We start from the raw sequence: 14,614 nt of genomic DNA on the forward strand, positions 1-14,614 counted from the left end.
ACCTATGGCTTGTTGCTAGTTGTTATGATCTGTTATGAACTGTTGGTGGTTCACCAGAGTTTGCTATCTTGGCTGGGTTCAGACAACACACAGTTCAATGATACCTCACACTAGCCCTTCAGTGTTGGTAATTTGTGTTGTCTGATCCCAGTCATTATGTAGAAGTCATGACATACTCCTTCTAACAAATTTAGTCAGTGTATAATTGCTCTACTAGTTTGATCAAGGGCCTGGCTAGTTCAAATCCTGGTTTGGGCCAACCAGATGTCTGTGGGGAGCCCATGAGCAGGATGTGAGCTCACCAGTCTTCTCTGCTCTTCTTGGCCATTTTTTCCAGGGACATGCTGCCTTTGATCCCGGGGTTAGTACAAAACCATTGTGAGTAGTGGGCATTGTTACACATATCCTCCATGAATGTGCCTAATCCTCCATTAAAGCCATCTAAGCTAGGGACTGTCACCATTTATTGTGGCAACAAATTCAATGAGTCTAGGCACTTTTTTGTACTAGAACTCATAAATAACAATGGGAAGATGTGTGTTCTGTGAATTGCACTTGTGAAATAATAGCTGTAGTGGTTTTCATAGGGAAGGGAATCCTTTAAAATTTTTCTTCAATGGTTTTAATAAATTCTAGTATGTATTAGGTTTTCCTTCTTTCCTGTGGGGATTACCAGCTAATGCAGATGAAATTGTGTGTTTTTTCTAGGCAAGTGCTAGACAAGGAGATACCTGACAGTAGGAGGGGTGGTTTGGGAAATGAATTTCCTTTGTTTTAAAAATTGCTCTGGGTATAAAAGACTGGAAGCTATACTCTAGGAATATTGGAGTTTTCCTTCTGCTACTCTCCTTTCCTATCTCAGAGTAACCTTTATGTGAGGGCTGTGAAAGTGCTCTTCCAGTGACTTATGAGATACTTTCAGCTGAGTCACCAACCTAGAGTTTTAAACAAGACCATTCACAAATAACTGCTTTTTCTGTCTTGATGTACATTTCTCGTAGTACTACCTTATCTAACTATGCAACTAATTATAAGTTGGCCTTGGTGATCCAGGTTTTTTTTTTTTTTTTGAAGACCCTTTTTCTCTCAACTGAGAAAAATAATAAATCTCTCTTTTTCTTTTTCTTCCTACTCTTTCAGGCTCCAGACAAAAGGAAAGCATTAGAAGAGACCAAAGCATATACAACTCAATCTTTAGCCAGTGTTGCTTATCAGATCAATGCATTGGCCAACAATGTGCTCCAGCTACTGGATATCCAAGCATCCCAGCTCCGGAGAATGGAGTCCTCAATCAATCATATTTCCCAGGTAATCTTCCCTTGGAGGATGTTAAAATATTAAAGATGCATTTTTCTTGAGCAGCCTAAAGATGTAAAAGACTTTACATTCAGTGCCGAGCCATATTTTCTCCTCATGTGAGTAAGTGTCAGGCTGGATCTGCCCTCTTCATCACGCACACTCAGGATTCTCTTCTTGTTGTAGCAAAGCTTGGTTTGCAATGGCTTGCACCTCCTCTCCAGACCAGAATTCCAAATCATGGTCCACTGAGATCTGACATTCTGGTTTGGAGGACAAGTGAAAACAATGGTTTGTTCATTTTAGATGTGATGTAGTTGTTGTGGCAGCAAGCAAGGGAAGGATTAAGAGTGCATTTGTACAAAGATTGGCTTATAGCATGTCAAATGCAAGTAATGGTAAAGCAGTGACTTGGCATATTGTCTGAATAAACATGGTTCATGTGTTTGTGAAACAATTTTGTCAAAGGTTTCCCCTTTGGTAAAGCAAGACAGTTTTTGCAAATCCTGTCTTGGATTTGTATTACTTTATGCTTACAGCTCTGAGGAATTCTGAAGTTAAAACTGATGATAAGGTAAATGAAATGTATTTCTGACTTTTCTGAATTGGTAAATGAAGATGTAGCAATTTATTACTCAAAGTGCACTTTAAATTTTCATCTTTATGTGGAGTCTCAGCACACTATCTGGCAGGTTGGCCAGCCAGAAAAGATTTAATTCTGGTGGAATTTATATATGGTTTGTATTTGAGCTGTCTATGAATGAGCTTGCTGCATTTCTCAAAGTCAGCTTAAGGGAGGTGTTTGGGAGGTCAGGATTGGTTTCAAGGGTGAACAAAATGAAAGTTGATGCTGTGGCTGGAGACCTTGAGCAGGAGGATGCTGTTGCACTTGTATCCTGCTTGTGGGATTGCGTGGGCAGCTGGTTGCCGCTGTGTAAACAGAGTGCTGAACCAGACAGACCGCAGAACCAGTCCAGTGCGGCTCTTCTTATATTCTTAATGCCCAGCAACATCCTTGCACGTCGCTGTGGTTTTCAACCAGATACCTCTTCTAATGATTCTAATACCAACTCTTTTTTTTTATTATTTTACTGTAGCTGGACGTAAGTGTAACATCTTAAATAAAGAAGCCAAATTGTAAATGGTGAAGAGATATGGAATTTGCTTACATATGGCTGTCAACTGTGTAATCCTCTTTCAAATAGTCTCTTATTTCTTATCAATGGCATAATCCTCACTGACTCTTAATTTTGGATACAAACCTTTACTTTTTGTGGTGGGTCAGCTTCCTTTCCTTCAGTTTCATCAGCCATTGGATGCAATGAACCGCAGGAACATCTAGGTTTCAAATAAGCTGAGGGAGAAATAATGGGCTGCCCAGGTTGCAAAGAGTAGATTTGTGAGATACTAGAATCCATGTATCTCTGAAGACATAATGGGTCTCCAGAAATTGATACATTTCTCCCTAAGCAATTCTTATAAGGAAAATGCAGAAGGGAGGGAGAGGAGTGATTGTAGCTTTGTGACTTGCAACTCTGACTTTTAGCTACAACGAATGGTTTTAATTCCCACTTTAGGAACTACAGCCCCTAAAAATTTCATCCAAATGTTACAGGTATTTATTGGATACAGGAGGCAGAGATACTCTGATTTCTGAGTTATGACTTGGAGGGGGCCTGCAATGGCCTCTAAACTGAGCCAAATTGGGCTGTTTTCTAGATTGGAATCCCAATGCACACCTTTTATATTAACTAAATGCTGCTTTTAGAAGAAGCTATTTAAACAAAGATTTTAAAAAACCTGAGATTATTAGTAAAAAGTATGATAATTATGGAAAGTAGATGTACATGGTGTGAAAAGGCCTTCATTTCCCTTCCTAACATTCCTATGGTAGTGCAAGATTTGGAGAATAAGAAGGTCCCCCCACCCCCCAGTAGTGTCTTTCCTGAAGAAGCAGAATTGCCCTTTGATCCAGTGTATGAATTAGTCACATTTTTGAATCAGTGCAGCCAGCACATCTTTTTTTTAAATGGTAGGATGTCAGCAGGTTTGTGGCTGTAAATTGTCAATCTGTGCTTAATCTTATAAACCTATTTTATATCATAGTGGTTCATTATTAATACTAATTATGCCATAGACTGGAATCTGGGCTAGTATAAAAGGTGCTGTTTAGCTCTTGGCTTGAACTGAAGGCACTACTGTGCAGAAAGCTATTGAGTCACCTGATACATGGACTGTTTGCTAAAAGATTGTGAACAATTTGTGCTTTGTAAAGCATTTTGAGAGTACTTTGTGAGACCATTTGAAGCTCTTTTGGTTGTTAGGCCTGTTAGAAATGAGTCTCAGTTCTATAAACCACTTCACACTTGTTTATAAAATTAGCTTGAATATTTTGTATCTCGCTCAAGCAATGTGCAGTTTTCAAAAAGTTAATAGGATAAAGCCCTTCATTACATTTGCTTATAAAACGGAATATCAATTTATATCAAGCTCTTTGTTTTCCTGTGCAGAGGTGGTACATTCATGTGTTCTCTCTGTGTGTGTTTATGTGTGCAATGGTTTTAATGTCAACCACTAAATACCTATTTGGGTGGGAAAACAGGTTAAAGATAGACATTTGGTCTTTGCTTTGCCACTATGCTGAAATATTGTAGCAACAGAAATTTCAGAGTCTGTTTTCTAAGTTCATTTTGGAAATCCTCTCTCTCTCTCTCTTTGGCAAAGCAAAAATGTCTGCAATCCCCCCCCCCCCCCCCCCCCCCGCCATGCTGGGTACCTTTCTCTCTTAATCTGTGGCTTCTGCAGAGCCATTGTGGTTGTCTCAGAACATTGTTCGCTGTTGCTTGGCAATCTCTTTGCATAGAGCTTTTGTGCAATGGTATTTGAGCTGCACTGTTAAAAGTTCCACAATTATCATCCAGTATTAAAATCTGCTTAAGTCCTACTTAAAACACTTACTTTTAAAGTGTTTATTTTTAATATATTAGTTTGTCCTACAATTTGGGTTTTAAAGGCCTCTTGCAACTTACAAAAGCACACCGCTTCAGATATTAATTTAGTTACAGTTCTGAGTGCTGCTTGATGTCATTGTGGCTATAGGTGATACACTTATGCTTATGGAGATTGAAATGTACGTGTTACGGGCCATCGGGTTCTCTCTGACTTACGATGGAAAGCCCCGTCCATGACAACTGCATTCAGCTCTCCCAAGTTCAAGGCTGTGGCTTCCCTTATGGATTCAGTCCATCTTGTATTTGGTCTTCCTTTTTATCTTCTCTCTCCAGCTATCCCTAACACGATCATCTTCTCATGAGTCTTGCCATCTAATGATGTGTCTGAAGTAGGCCCGACATATCCTAATATATGTGCAGTTCCTGATCAGGACCACAGTGCAAAGGCTCTCTGTGCGGCACAATTGTTTTTCTTGTCTTTTAAGCAGGAAGCTAGCAATGATGATAGAAACTGCTCAGTATCCTCTGGATTCTTTGTGGCTTAACCCTTTCTGGTTGAGGTTTTTAGCTCCAGAACTCCATTTTTCGGGTCCTTCTTTCAGGTCCAGAAGACGTGGGTCGAGGACGCCATGATGTGTCCCACTGCTGATAAAAAGGGCAGCCCCGCTGGAGTGCTGTGTTCATGCATCCACTTTCAGCTCACGGGAAGCCACAGTGCACATCAAGAGACCTCCCCAGTTCTGTCTTGAAACAACCCTTCCACATGTTGCAGAGAATTCTGGAGGGTGTCCTGCGACAGAGGCACAGGAGTTCCTCAGCAGGCAAATCGGTGTGAAAAGGGTTCCATGAATTGCTTATATATATGTTGCATTGAATAGGTTACTATATTATTATTGCATTGGATTTGTATCTCACCTTTCTTCCTTTGCAAGGAACCCAAGGCAGCTTATAAGCTTATCCCCCTCTTCTTTTTAACTTGACAACAGCAGTCTTGTGAGGTAGGGTGGGCTGAGAAATCTGTGACTGACCCAAAGGCATCCAGTGGGTTTCACGGCTGAGGGGAAACCAGATCCCTGAGTCCCAGTCTGGCCCTCTTGACTGCTACACCAAATGGTTCTCTCACTGATGTTCATCTACAGATTATGAGCTTCTTCAAGAAATTACTCAAAAGTATCATGGTGATTTAAAGGTTTAGCTAAATTCATAACCCATCCATCATGAAGGCTTAGAGCAGATGTGTAAAAGATGAGTTGTGTTATATGGCCTAGCTCTTGGCCACAGAAAGCCAGCAGAAGCAGGAAACCTATTTGACGCTTCTGGAAGATATCTGGGCACCAGCAAGTCTCCAGGAAGCACTTCCAGAAATAGCATCAGTTACAGAGCATCCAATGTCTTGTCTGATGCAAATGATTGCTAGGCACCAATTCAGGAAACAAAAGCAAATATCTTGTGCTGCTCTTAATGTTTTGTGCAGCTCAGTCATTTGAAAACAATTGCTTATCATGTATTGTTTCAAAAACTAGTTTCCTTTGACATTCCTTGATTCAAGAAATTATTATTTTATAACTTTTTATAGAAATTTCCTGAATGTTCAGCAGTTCTCTAGTTTTATTTTAGAATGAGAGTCACCATTCTTCATTTATTGATAATTTTGAGGAAATTACTTGAAAAGCATTATTTACTACTGTAATAGCTTAAGTAGAGCTTTAATGACTAGTGGATGATTAAGAAAAATGATGCTAAAATACTGCCCCAATGGACAGTGCCGGATTGGGATTTCCAAAATGTCCCCTTCCTGGTGATTTTTCTGCACACCTCATCCTTTCTGGCCTTGGTGAACATGCTTCATCACATTACAACACCATGGGAAGCATCCTTTCGTCAACCCTAACCCTAAGCTGGGCATTATTCCTAACCCTAAAATATTGCCTCAGTGGACAGTGCCAGATTGGGATTTCCAAAATGTCCCTTTCCTGGTGAGTGGGAAATTCTTTTTTTTTCTTTTAGCACAGAGGACATTAATTTGGGTGGGGATGCTCAAATCTCATCACTACTTTTCATGAATATACAGCCTGAATGTGATTTTATTTTAAAGATGATGAGGTACACATGCCTATTTTAGATACGTGGGTATATGTTTAGACAGTATTATTGCAAATAGCCCACTTCTATGCATCCGTTCAACAGCAGTAAGGTATAAACATGCATCCATTCAGCTTGGAACTTAAAATGTCTGTGTCTGTGAACCTAAAACATAATATAAATCATTAAATAATTGCATCCTTAATATATTTATGTTGAGTTGGGTCCATTATCTGTGCTATACAGTGTTATAAAAAAGGACCCCCTGTAGAAGACTTTATACCTCCCAGAGAGCATCAGCTTATTGAATGATACAGAAATGCAATAATTCAGTTTTTCCTAGATGTCTTCTCCCCTTTCTCTCAAAATGGTAAGGAAGAAGTTCAAGATTGGAAAGGATGATGAACTGTTGAGAAAGTTAATTTTGGATATTAATAATTTTACATTGTCACATTTTAAGGGGATGAAGTAAGGCTTTAATCCTATGGCTCTCAAGATGTTTTAGACTACAGTTCTTAACATTGATGATCATTGGTCCTGATGCCTGGGGCTGATGAGAACTGTAGCCCAAAACAATCAGAGGGCACCAGGTTGGCTTGTACTATCCAGCAAGCCCTGAAGAGCCCAGAGCAGCTGACTTTTAAATAAATGTGTATTGGACTGTGGTTAAGCTTCTTTGATCTTGTACTTCAAACGATTATCTCAGATTTCATGTGTTACACTGTGTCATTTATCTGCACTGGTGATCAGTGAAACAGTACCTTGAAGACAGTTAATTATAGAATAATGTGTTATTAATGTGTGGCAAAGAGGGAATCCCATGTCTGGAACAGCTTTGTGTCTCGTTAGGGTAAGTCAGCCAAAATTTATTTGGACAGGGCACCAATATTTCATGCAGCTGTTCAAGATCCTAGGTAAAATTACCCTTTGGTCATTCTAGTATGGAAGACCTAATCAAGCCCTCCTGAGTCTGGTGGCCTTCAGATGTCTTGGGCTTTGACTCCTGAGGAAAGTAGGGCAATAGCAAGTGGTGACAGTGTCCCCGAGGAGGCTGAGGACTGAGGAAAGGGCCCATTGAGTGTGTCTTGCCCAAGGGCCCTCAGGAACCAAGAGCTGGCACTGAGTGTATGTTCTCAGCATTCTTGATCATTGGTCAAGTCAGCAAGGGATTATGGGAATTGAGATCCAGCAATATCTAGAGACCCACATGTTTTACACTTCTTGTGTAACTGAGTGCAAACATTCAGATTAAGGCCGCTCGTTTATTTTAATAAACAGCAGAAATGGTGTGCTAATTTTAAAGAAGCAGAACAAAGGATTTGGGCTAGCTAGAGTTGTGCTTGTGAAACAGTGTGTGGTACTCATAAGGTGGATTGATATTTTATACCCACTAAGATTTATTTTGTCTGTATTCCTTTTTTTTTAAAAGGTAAAACATTGAAAATACTGTTTTCATTTGGATTTAAAATTATTCATATTACATTGAATTTATTCCTAACCCCTTTTCCTCTTGCAGGGAACCCAGGGTATGAGGGTCTCTTCCTCTTCCTTTTATTGTACAGCAACAGCCCTGTGCAGTAGGTTAGGCTAAGGAGTGGCTTAGTCACTCAAAGAGCTCTATGTTGAGTGGTGAGTAGAACCAGGATCTTCTGAGTTCCAGGCCTCCACTCTTAATCACTATACCACATTGGATTCTGTTATAATGCAAAGTGCTTTTGGGGATGGGAATGAACACCTCTCTGAAATTGTTTAATGTGCAGGAGCTAAAATCCAGTAGTTGGAAATGGGAAGGACAGTAGCATGGCTGATGAGACTGGAATGGATCGTTGTGTTCCTTTTTAAGCCATACCCAGAATATGCAGAAGAGCAGTATCCATGTGCCATTGAGAAACAGCAATCCTCTGCGCATACCTGGGAACAGCACCTTTCACTTCAGTTGCTGTACATAGGCAAATCTGAGTAAATTTGCAGGGTGGGGAATGGAGGGATAAAAGTATACTTTTTGCATTGGAAAACTAGGCAGGGATTTAATGGCACTCCTAAAATAAGTTAGTGGTGATGGACTGTGCATTCTTACTAGGAATTTAACTGGTAGGACAAGAACTAATTGATTTAAATTACAGGATAGTGCATTGGGGACTCCTAAGGGCTTAATGAATCATTATATGCAAATAGGTGCAACACTTAACATGGGTTTCTTGGAGGGAGCAATTTAGAAGGGAAACCTGGGTGGAGAAAGGGTTGTGCTTTCCTTCCCATATTCTGCCCCATATTACCTCTCCCAGCCCTCCCACTGTTCTTGTCTCCTTCAGGCATCCCAGGTACATGTTTGGAAGTGTCAACAGGCACAGATAAGGTCCTGTGGAGGAGAGTTGGGCAGGACACATGGCCACTTCCAGCCTGATTCACAGGGAGGGTGTGTCAGGCAAAAAAATGGCTAAGCCATCCCTCCCCACACCGACTTTGCTTCTCAGATCCAAATGGCTCCCTCTTAAGATTGTCCTGTGTTAAAGAAAAGGGAAAATACACAATACCCATCAGACATGCAGTTGTATGTATTTAAAATATGGCCGTAATATTTCCCAGTCAGAGTAGTTTGTAGCTGGTAAGGCGGCGTAGCTGTGTAGTCAAAACATGTACTTCTGTGGAAGGTGTTCCTACCACACAAGCACAACCTTTAAAAGCTCTAGCTGTGAGCTTTGTTTGTAGCAGCCCTGCAGCGCGCTTCCCACCACTTTTAAAAGCGCTTGCTGTGCACGGTGACCTTATTCGATGTTTCTGACACTCTGTGTGTGTGTGGAAGGTATTTCACAATGTGCCAAGAACTATCAGCATGTAACAGCTTTTAACTATGCATATTTATGTATGGCTCGCCAAGAAGAAGCTGTTTTACAGCTTCCCTGTGGGGAGCATGAGGTGCAAGCAATTTAATAATAATGGGAGGTATTTCTTCACTTTCTTGTGCCTTTCCATTCCCCATGTGCCCTTCGCATCACATGTGACGTGAGCATGCTACACCATGGTCTATTCCCTTCCACAAGTTTCACTTTCATTTTCAAACAAGGAACAGTTCTGGAACAGTGTTAGGCCCTTCATGTGGAGAACCTGCCTCATGTGTGACTGTTTAGCTCTACCACATGAGAATTGTTGCTACTCATGCAACCTCCTGAAGGACGTACAGCTAATTCCCAGAAATGTCTGCTTTCCTTGTTCAAATGCGTGTTATCCTTATACTGGCAACATGATGCAAGTAGAAAAACAAGTATTCCGTGCAGGTAAGCACTTTACTTTTGCCAAATAAGTCTTCATGACATTGTAGGAAGAGCTGCCTTCCGGGTGGGGGTGGGGTGAGCAATGGAGTGTAAATCTTGGAACTTTGCACTCAATCTAATGATATGGACCATTATTTATGTGTCTTATAAATACTGCATGATGTGCCTCTGGGAAAGCATCTCAATCTGAAAACCTACCAGGAGCAACAGAGACAGGTTTTCATTATCACTCATCTTGCTATTGAAAGGGGTGCTCTGTCTAGAATTAACTATCCTGATTGTCAGGAGATCTTACCTGATTGACAGTTATGTTCTAAGAGTTGCTTAGAACAATTTAGAGTTGCTTTTTGTACTACTGTAGCTTTGAAAGATAACAGGGAGAAAGGGGAATAAATAAATGGCTTGTTTCTATAATTTTGAATTAGGTTTTAACAGCCTGTGTCAACTTTAGTGTTCATATACTATAAATATAAAGTTGGTTCAATGCATCTTTATTTTGCATTGCAATCATTCTTCTAAGGCTTGCATTCAGCTTTGTGTGTGATACATGTAGTGTATAGAATAAAGTGGGAGATGTTGTGTGGGTGTCTAAGTATCTGGAAAGTCTTACCTTTTTTATGACTCATGAACAATGCCATATTGAAAGCAAAAGGTGTACTGACTGTGTCAGGGTTCTTTGCACATCTTTTGGACTGTAAACAATTGTTTTATACAGTTGGTGCAATAGATTAGAAAAAGGCTGTAACTAGCACATTTCTGAAGAAAGTGTGGTCCTTCATGTGTTGCCAGACTCAAATCCTGTCAGCCCACATGGCCAATGTGAGGAATGATGGGAGCTGTAATCTAGGAACAACCGGAGGGCCACAGGTTATGTTGCAGGAAATCAGTGGGCATTCAAAACCTAGCATTTCTAAAACTTGCTTTGTCCCATAAGGACAAGGCATTCACATGCTCAATTTATCCAGTTTGTTCCAGTCCACGTAAAAATGGATATGTCTGTGTGGTTGCTAGGTCAGTCTGAGCTTGGAGCAGTTCCAGCGAAGCCATCTTTGCTCAGTAGGCATCAGGAGAGAGATAGAGGAAGTGGAATTAAAGAAGGCAGCTCTTAATCTCACCCGCTTTCTGTATGAGCAAAGTAGTGTGTACTTCTCACCATAGACTGCAATGTGAACCAGCCATTTTCCAAGAAAAGGGTAGGGCTTATGAAATTCAAACTCAGGAATTTTGTACTAAGAACAGGTTTCCATTCCCAGGCTGATGTGGTGTGACACTGGAGGATGACATGTTGAGAACGGCAGTGCTAGAAAAGATAGGCTATGTTTCGACTTCAGTCTGAAACATCCTATTCATCAAACAGCAATATCTAGTAATTTTAAATGTATATGTATTTTTCATATATTCCATGCATGTGCCAGAAAAAGAAACTTGGCACTTTTTAGCAGCTATTATAGCTATTGTAGCTATTACAATGCACGTTGTTCAGAGTTTTACCTCTCTCCTTCCCTTGTGTTACAGAACTCAGGGTAAATTGGATAACCATGGAGGCTGGTTATGCAAGCTTATGCACACGCATCAACAATTGCCACCAGCAGCTGTTTTTTTATTTCCAGTCTTCAATCTTGAATTCCTGCTGCTCTGAGTGGGGAAAAGAACCTGGAGTAGGTGTTAGGACCAAAATTAAGAAGGCTCAGTCTTTGTTCACACTACACAGTCAATGACTGCCCTCTAATATACTTGGGCTGTCAAGCAAGGCTCATGTTCGACCCATACTAAACAAATCCAAACTAAAACTAAAAAACAATTGAGTGATCGAGTAAGGATGAAAACATTAATTTTGCAGAATAGTAATCAAGTGTGTGCAGAGCTGACAAAAAGATATGCTTCCTTCTAGAGGAGACTGACAATTAGTTCTTTCCAGCACTCATTTCATATCCTGGCATGCCCTGGAGCACAATGCCTTAAGTGAACTCCCTCCTTGAGTGGATTCTTCCCCTCCTCGGTTCTGTTCCTGCTACTGTTCGCTTATCCTCTCCCTGTGGACTTGATTTGTATCATCGCTCAGAGAAAGAATGCAAGGCGAGTGAAAGTAGTTTAATAAAGTACCATGACAGATCACATCAAGACTCATTCTACCCACTGAACATGCTACAGATTTGCCGGCAGTCCTGGACATTTGTTCTAAGATGAGGATTGCACTGAATATTTTCTTAGTGATAAAAAAATGAAAATGCTATACTTAATTTCTCAACATAAACTATATTTTCCTTTCTTATGTAAGGGTGGGAAATAAGGCCTTCCACCTGCCGTTAAAGATGGCTTGACATTTGCTTGCTGGAGTAAATTGACTTTCATACTGTTAGAGTTTTAAAATGTTCTTTATGCTGCTGCTTTTTATAGAAATCTGCATTCCCGGTGCTGCAGGAGCAGTCCTAATTGTGCTGGTGTTGTTCAGAGTACTCTGTGTTCTTCCATGAAACAAAGTAGCATATGGTCTCCCTTCCTGCATTTTAAATAACCATAAGAATAAATATTAAGGGATGGTTTTCCCACCACCTGCTTTGGTGACTGTTATCTCTGAATGCTCTGAGTCATGTGGTGGAACAGATGAGTGAGATCTTGCACACAGATGACATTCTGCTGTTGCTTCTTGGTAGAATGTCTAGAAACATTTTCAACACAATCTTTTTCTACTGAACACGTTAGATAAAACATGAAAATAGATATTAAATAATCGATAGAAACTGGAATATCTATGCTTGAGGTCATTGTTGGAAGATGTCCTTCAGTTGCCTTTACCTATGGAGGCAAGATGGTGGTGGCCAGAAAGAGGCCCTCTTCTGTGATTGTGCTGTAATATGTAGATCTCCCTTCTAAGGCAGATCCACCTGGTGCCTTCATTGCTGTCTCTTTAGGTGCCAGGCAGTGTCAGTGCCATTTAGGCTTTGGCATGGTATGCCTTATTTCCCTATGCTGCTGGGCTACTTTGGACTAAATATGGTTTACAGGTTGCTTTACTAAGTGCTGTGTTTATTTCTGTACTCGTCGTGTATTTAATTCTGTTAGCTGTTCTCACTCACAACTTTGTCATGAATTTTGTTAAGCCACCGTGAATACCATTTGTCAGAAATATGTCTATGGGCCTTTTAAATAAAATGAATTTGCAGACATCAGAGTGATTGAACATTTGTATCTGCTGGATGACTGCTGCGTTCATTGCTACTTGGAGGCCGAAACTGGATTAGAATGTGTTTGAGAGCCAGTATATTCTGGTTGATACAAGTGCTGGATTGTCACAGAGTACAAGTCATTAATGAGTCATAGACTTGCTGGATGGCTTTTGCTAGGCATTGTTTCAAATGTGAATGAAAAGTGCCTTACAAATTATGATGCATTGAAGGAGATTGTTCAAATAGGCTTGCAAATCTTATACAAATGGATGTTTGAATAAGAATCTTTCTCTTTAACCCCCATAGCCACCCAATTCTCTTCAACACAAGTCTTTTTAAAACCACACATGAAGTGCTTCTACTGCTTTTTGGATCTCCAGTGCAATTCTATAAATGACTGTTCTTCTCACTGAATTCAATGAGGCTCACTCCATATAAGATGGTATAGGATTGCAGCCTAAATATCCATGTGTTGACTTGGCTGACTGTTATTGAAACAATAAATTAATAGTACAGGAGTCTGTAATTTTGGTGCAGAAGCTTCTGAGCCCAGAGTCTTAGTGGTTCTGTGAACTAACCTTTCTTATGACTTAACCCATGTAAAGTTGAATGTGAAAATGGGGTATGTCTGCACTTCTAGACACCACCAAGTGCTTTCCTTGTATTTTTCAATGTATCTGGAAGTGTGGACTTTCCAGGCCATGGAAGCTTATACCATAAAATATGTGTTATAAATCTCTTTTCCCCCCTCGGTGTATCTGTCTAGCATCCTTGTGCTTCATAATCACATAAGATGCCTCCTCTAAGCATATTCGGGAGAGAATGTTCTTCATTAAACTGAGAAGTTGCCTCATCTCTTTTGGATGCAGCCATTAAGGTATTTGGAGTGAGGGATCATCTGTACAGAGATGATGCCCAGTCTGAGTTTCTTTTACATCTGAGTCAGGTGTGGTGGAGCATGACCTGTGCTGGTGTCTGCATGCAGGACTGGCCTGGATGGAGCCCAGCCAACCGAAAAGGCACTCTGGAGGTTCTGTGAGAGGGTACTTTCTGGGTCTGGGAATTAGAAGTGTACCTGTCCAGGATGACATAGTTCCATGCAGCCTCCCAGGCCATTCTAGCAGTGCTTGCTGTCCCTGCTTAATCTGCCACTGGTATAGCAAGTAAAGTGGAAATTTGGAAGAAAGGCATGCTGGGACCATGCATCTTGTCTGAAGGCAGAATTGGACTCCTTATATACCTTGTTCTCTTCTTGGGTTAGGATCTGTCACCAGGGCCCAGTTTCAGCACTATGACTATTATGACCAATATTGCACAGGATTGGGCTGGCTAGGATGATCCATGGATCAGTAACCTCAGGACTGGAGTACTGAATGCAGTTTATTTGAGGCTGCCCTTGAGATTAGTTTGAAAATTATAGTTAGAGTAAATTGAGGATTCCAGATTGTGCAGAGGTGCTTATATGACTCCTGTACTGAAAGCTCTGCGCTCTCTCCCAGTTAGCTATTGAACCGTTCTCAAGTGTCCTTTCTGGTTTATAAGGATGCAAACAACTCTGGGCCAAGAGACTGCCTCCTTCTGCAAATTCCACCCCAGTCCTGACTTCCTGAGAAGGATCATGCATATCCTGCAATAACTTACTGATGTTTGCTTGGCTGCAGGGTAGAGGAAGATTGTCTCTTCTACGGAGCCAGCAACCATGTGGAATGAGGTCCCCACTGAGACTAGCTGGCTATGAGTCTAGAATGCTTCCATCGCCAGCTAAAGATCCATCCGCTTGCCTGGTTAATTTCTTAACTATCAGTCACCCTTGGTTATTTTAAGTGGACATTTTATAGCCTATTGC

At 40.8% G+C, this 14,614-nt stretch overlaps 1 protein-coding gene across 5 annotated transcripts in view; it reads left to right on the forward strand.

Moving 5' to 3' along the window:
- Positions 1–14,614, forward strand: part of ABI1 (abl interactor 1) — a 104,302-nt gene that overhangs the window by 39,459 nt on the left and 50,229 nt on the right. For all 5 annotated transcript variants that reach the window (XM_044424767.1, XM_044424768.1, XM_044424764.1 and 2 more), the window contains exon 2: positions 1,141–1,308. In XM_044424767.1, the coding sequence (XP_044280702.1) occupies positions 1,141–1,308 (168 nt within the window). The remainder of the gene's footprint in view (positions 1–1,140; positions 1,309–14,614) is intronic.

This window comes from Varanus komodoensis, unplaced genomic scaffold (assembly GCF_004798865.1).
Source record: "Varanus komodoensis strain SLA01 unplaced genomic scaffold, ASM479886v1 scaffold15, whole genome shotgun sequence".
In the NCBI taxonomy this organism is placed as follows: Eukaryota; Metazoa; Chordata; class Lepidosauria; order Squamata; family Varanidae; genus Varanus; species Varanus komodoensis.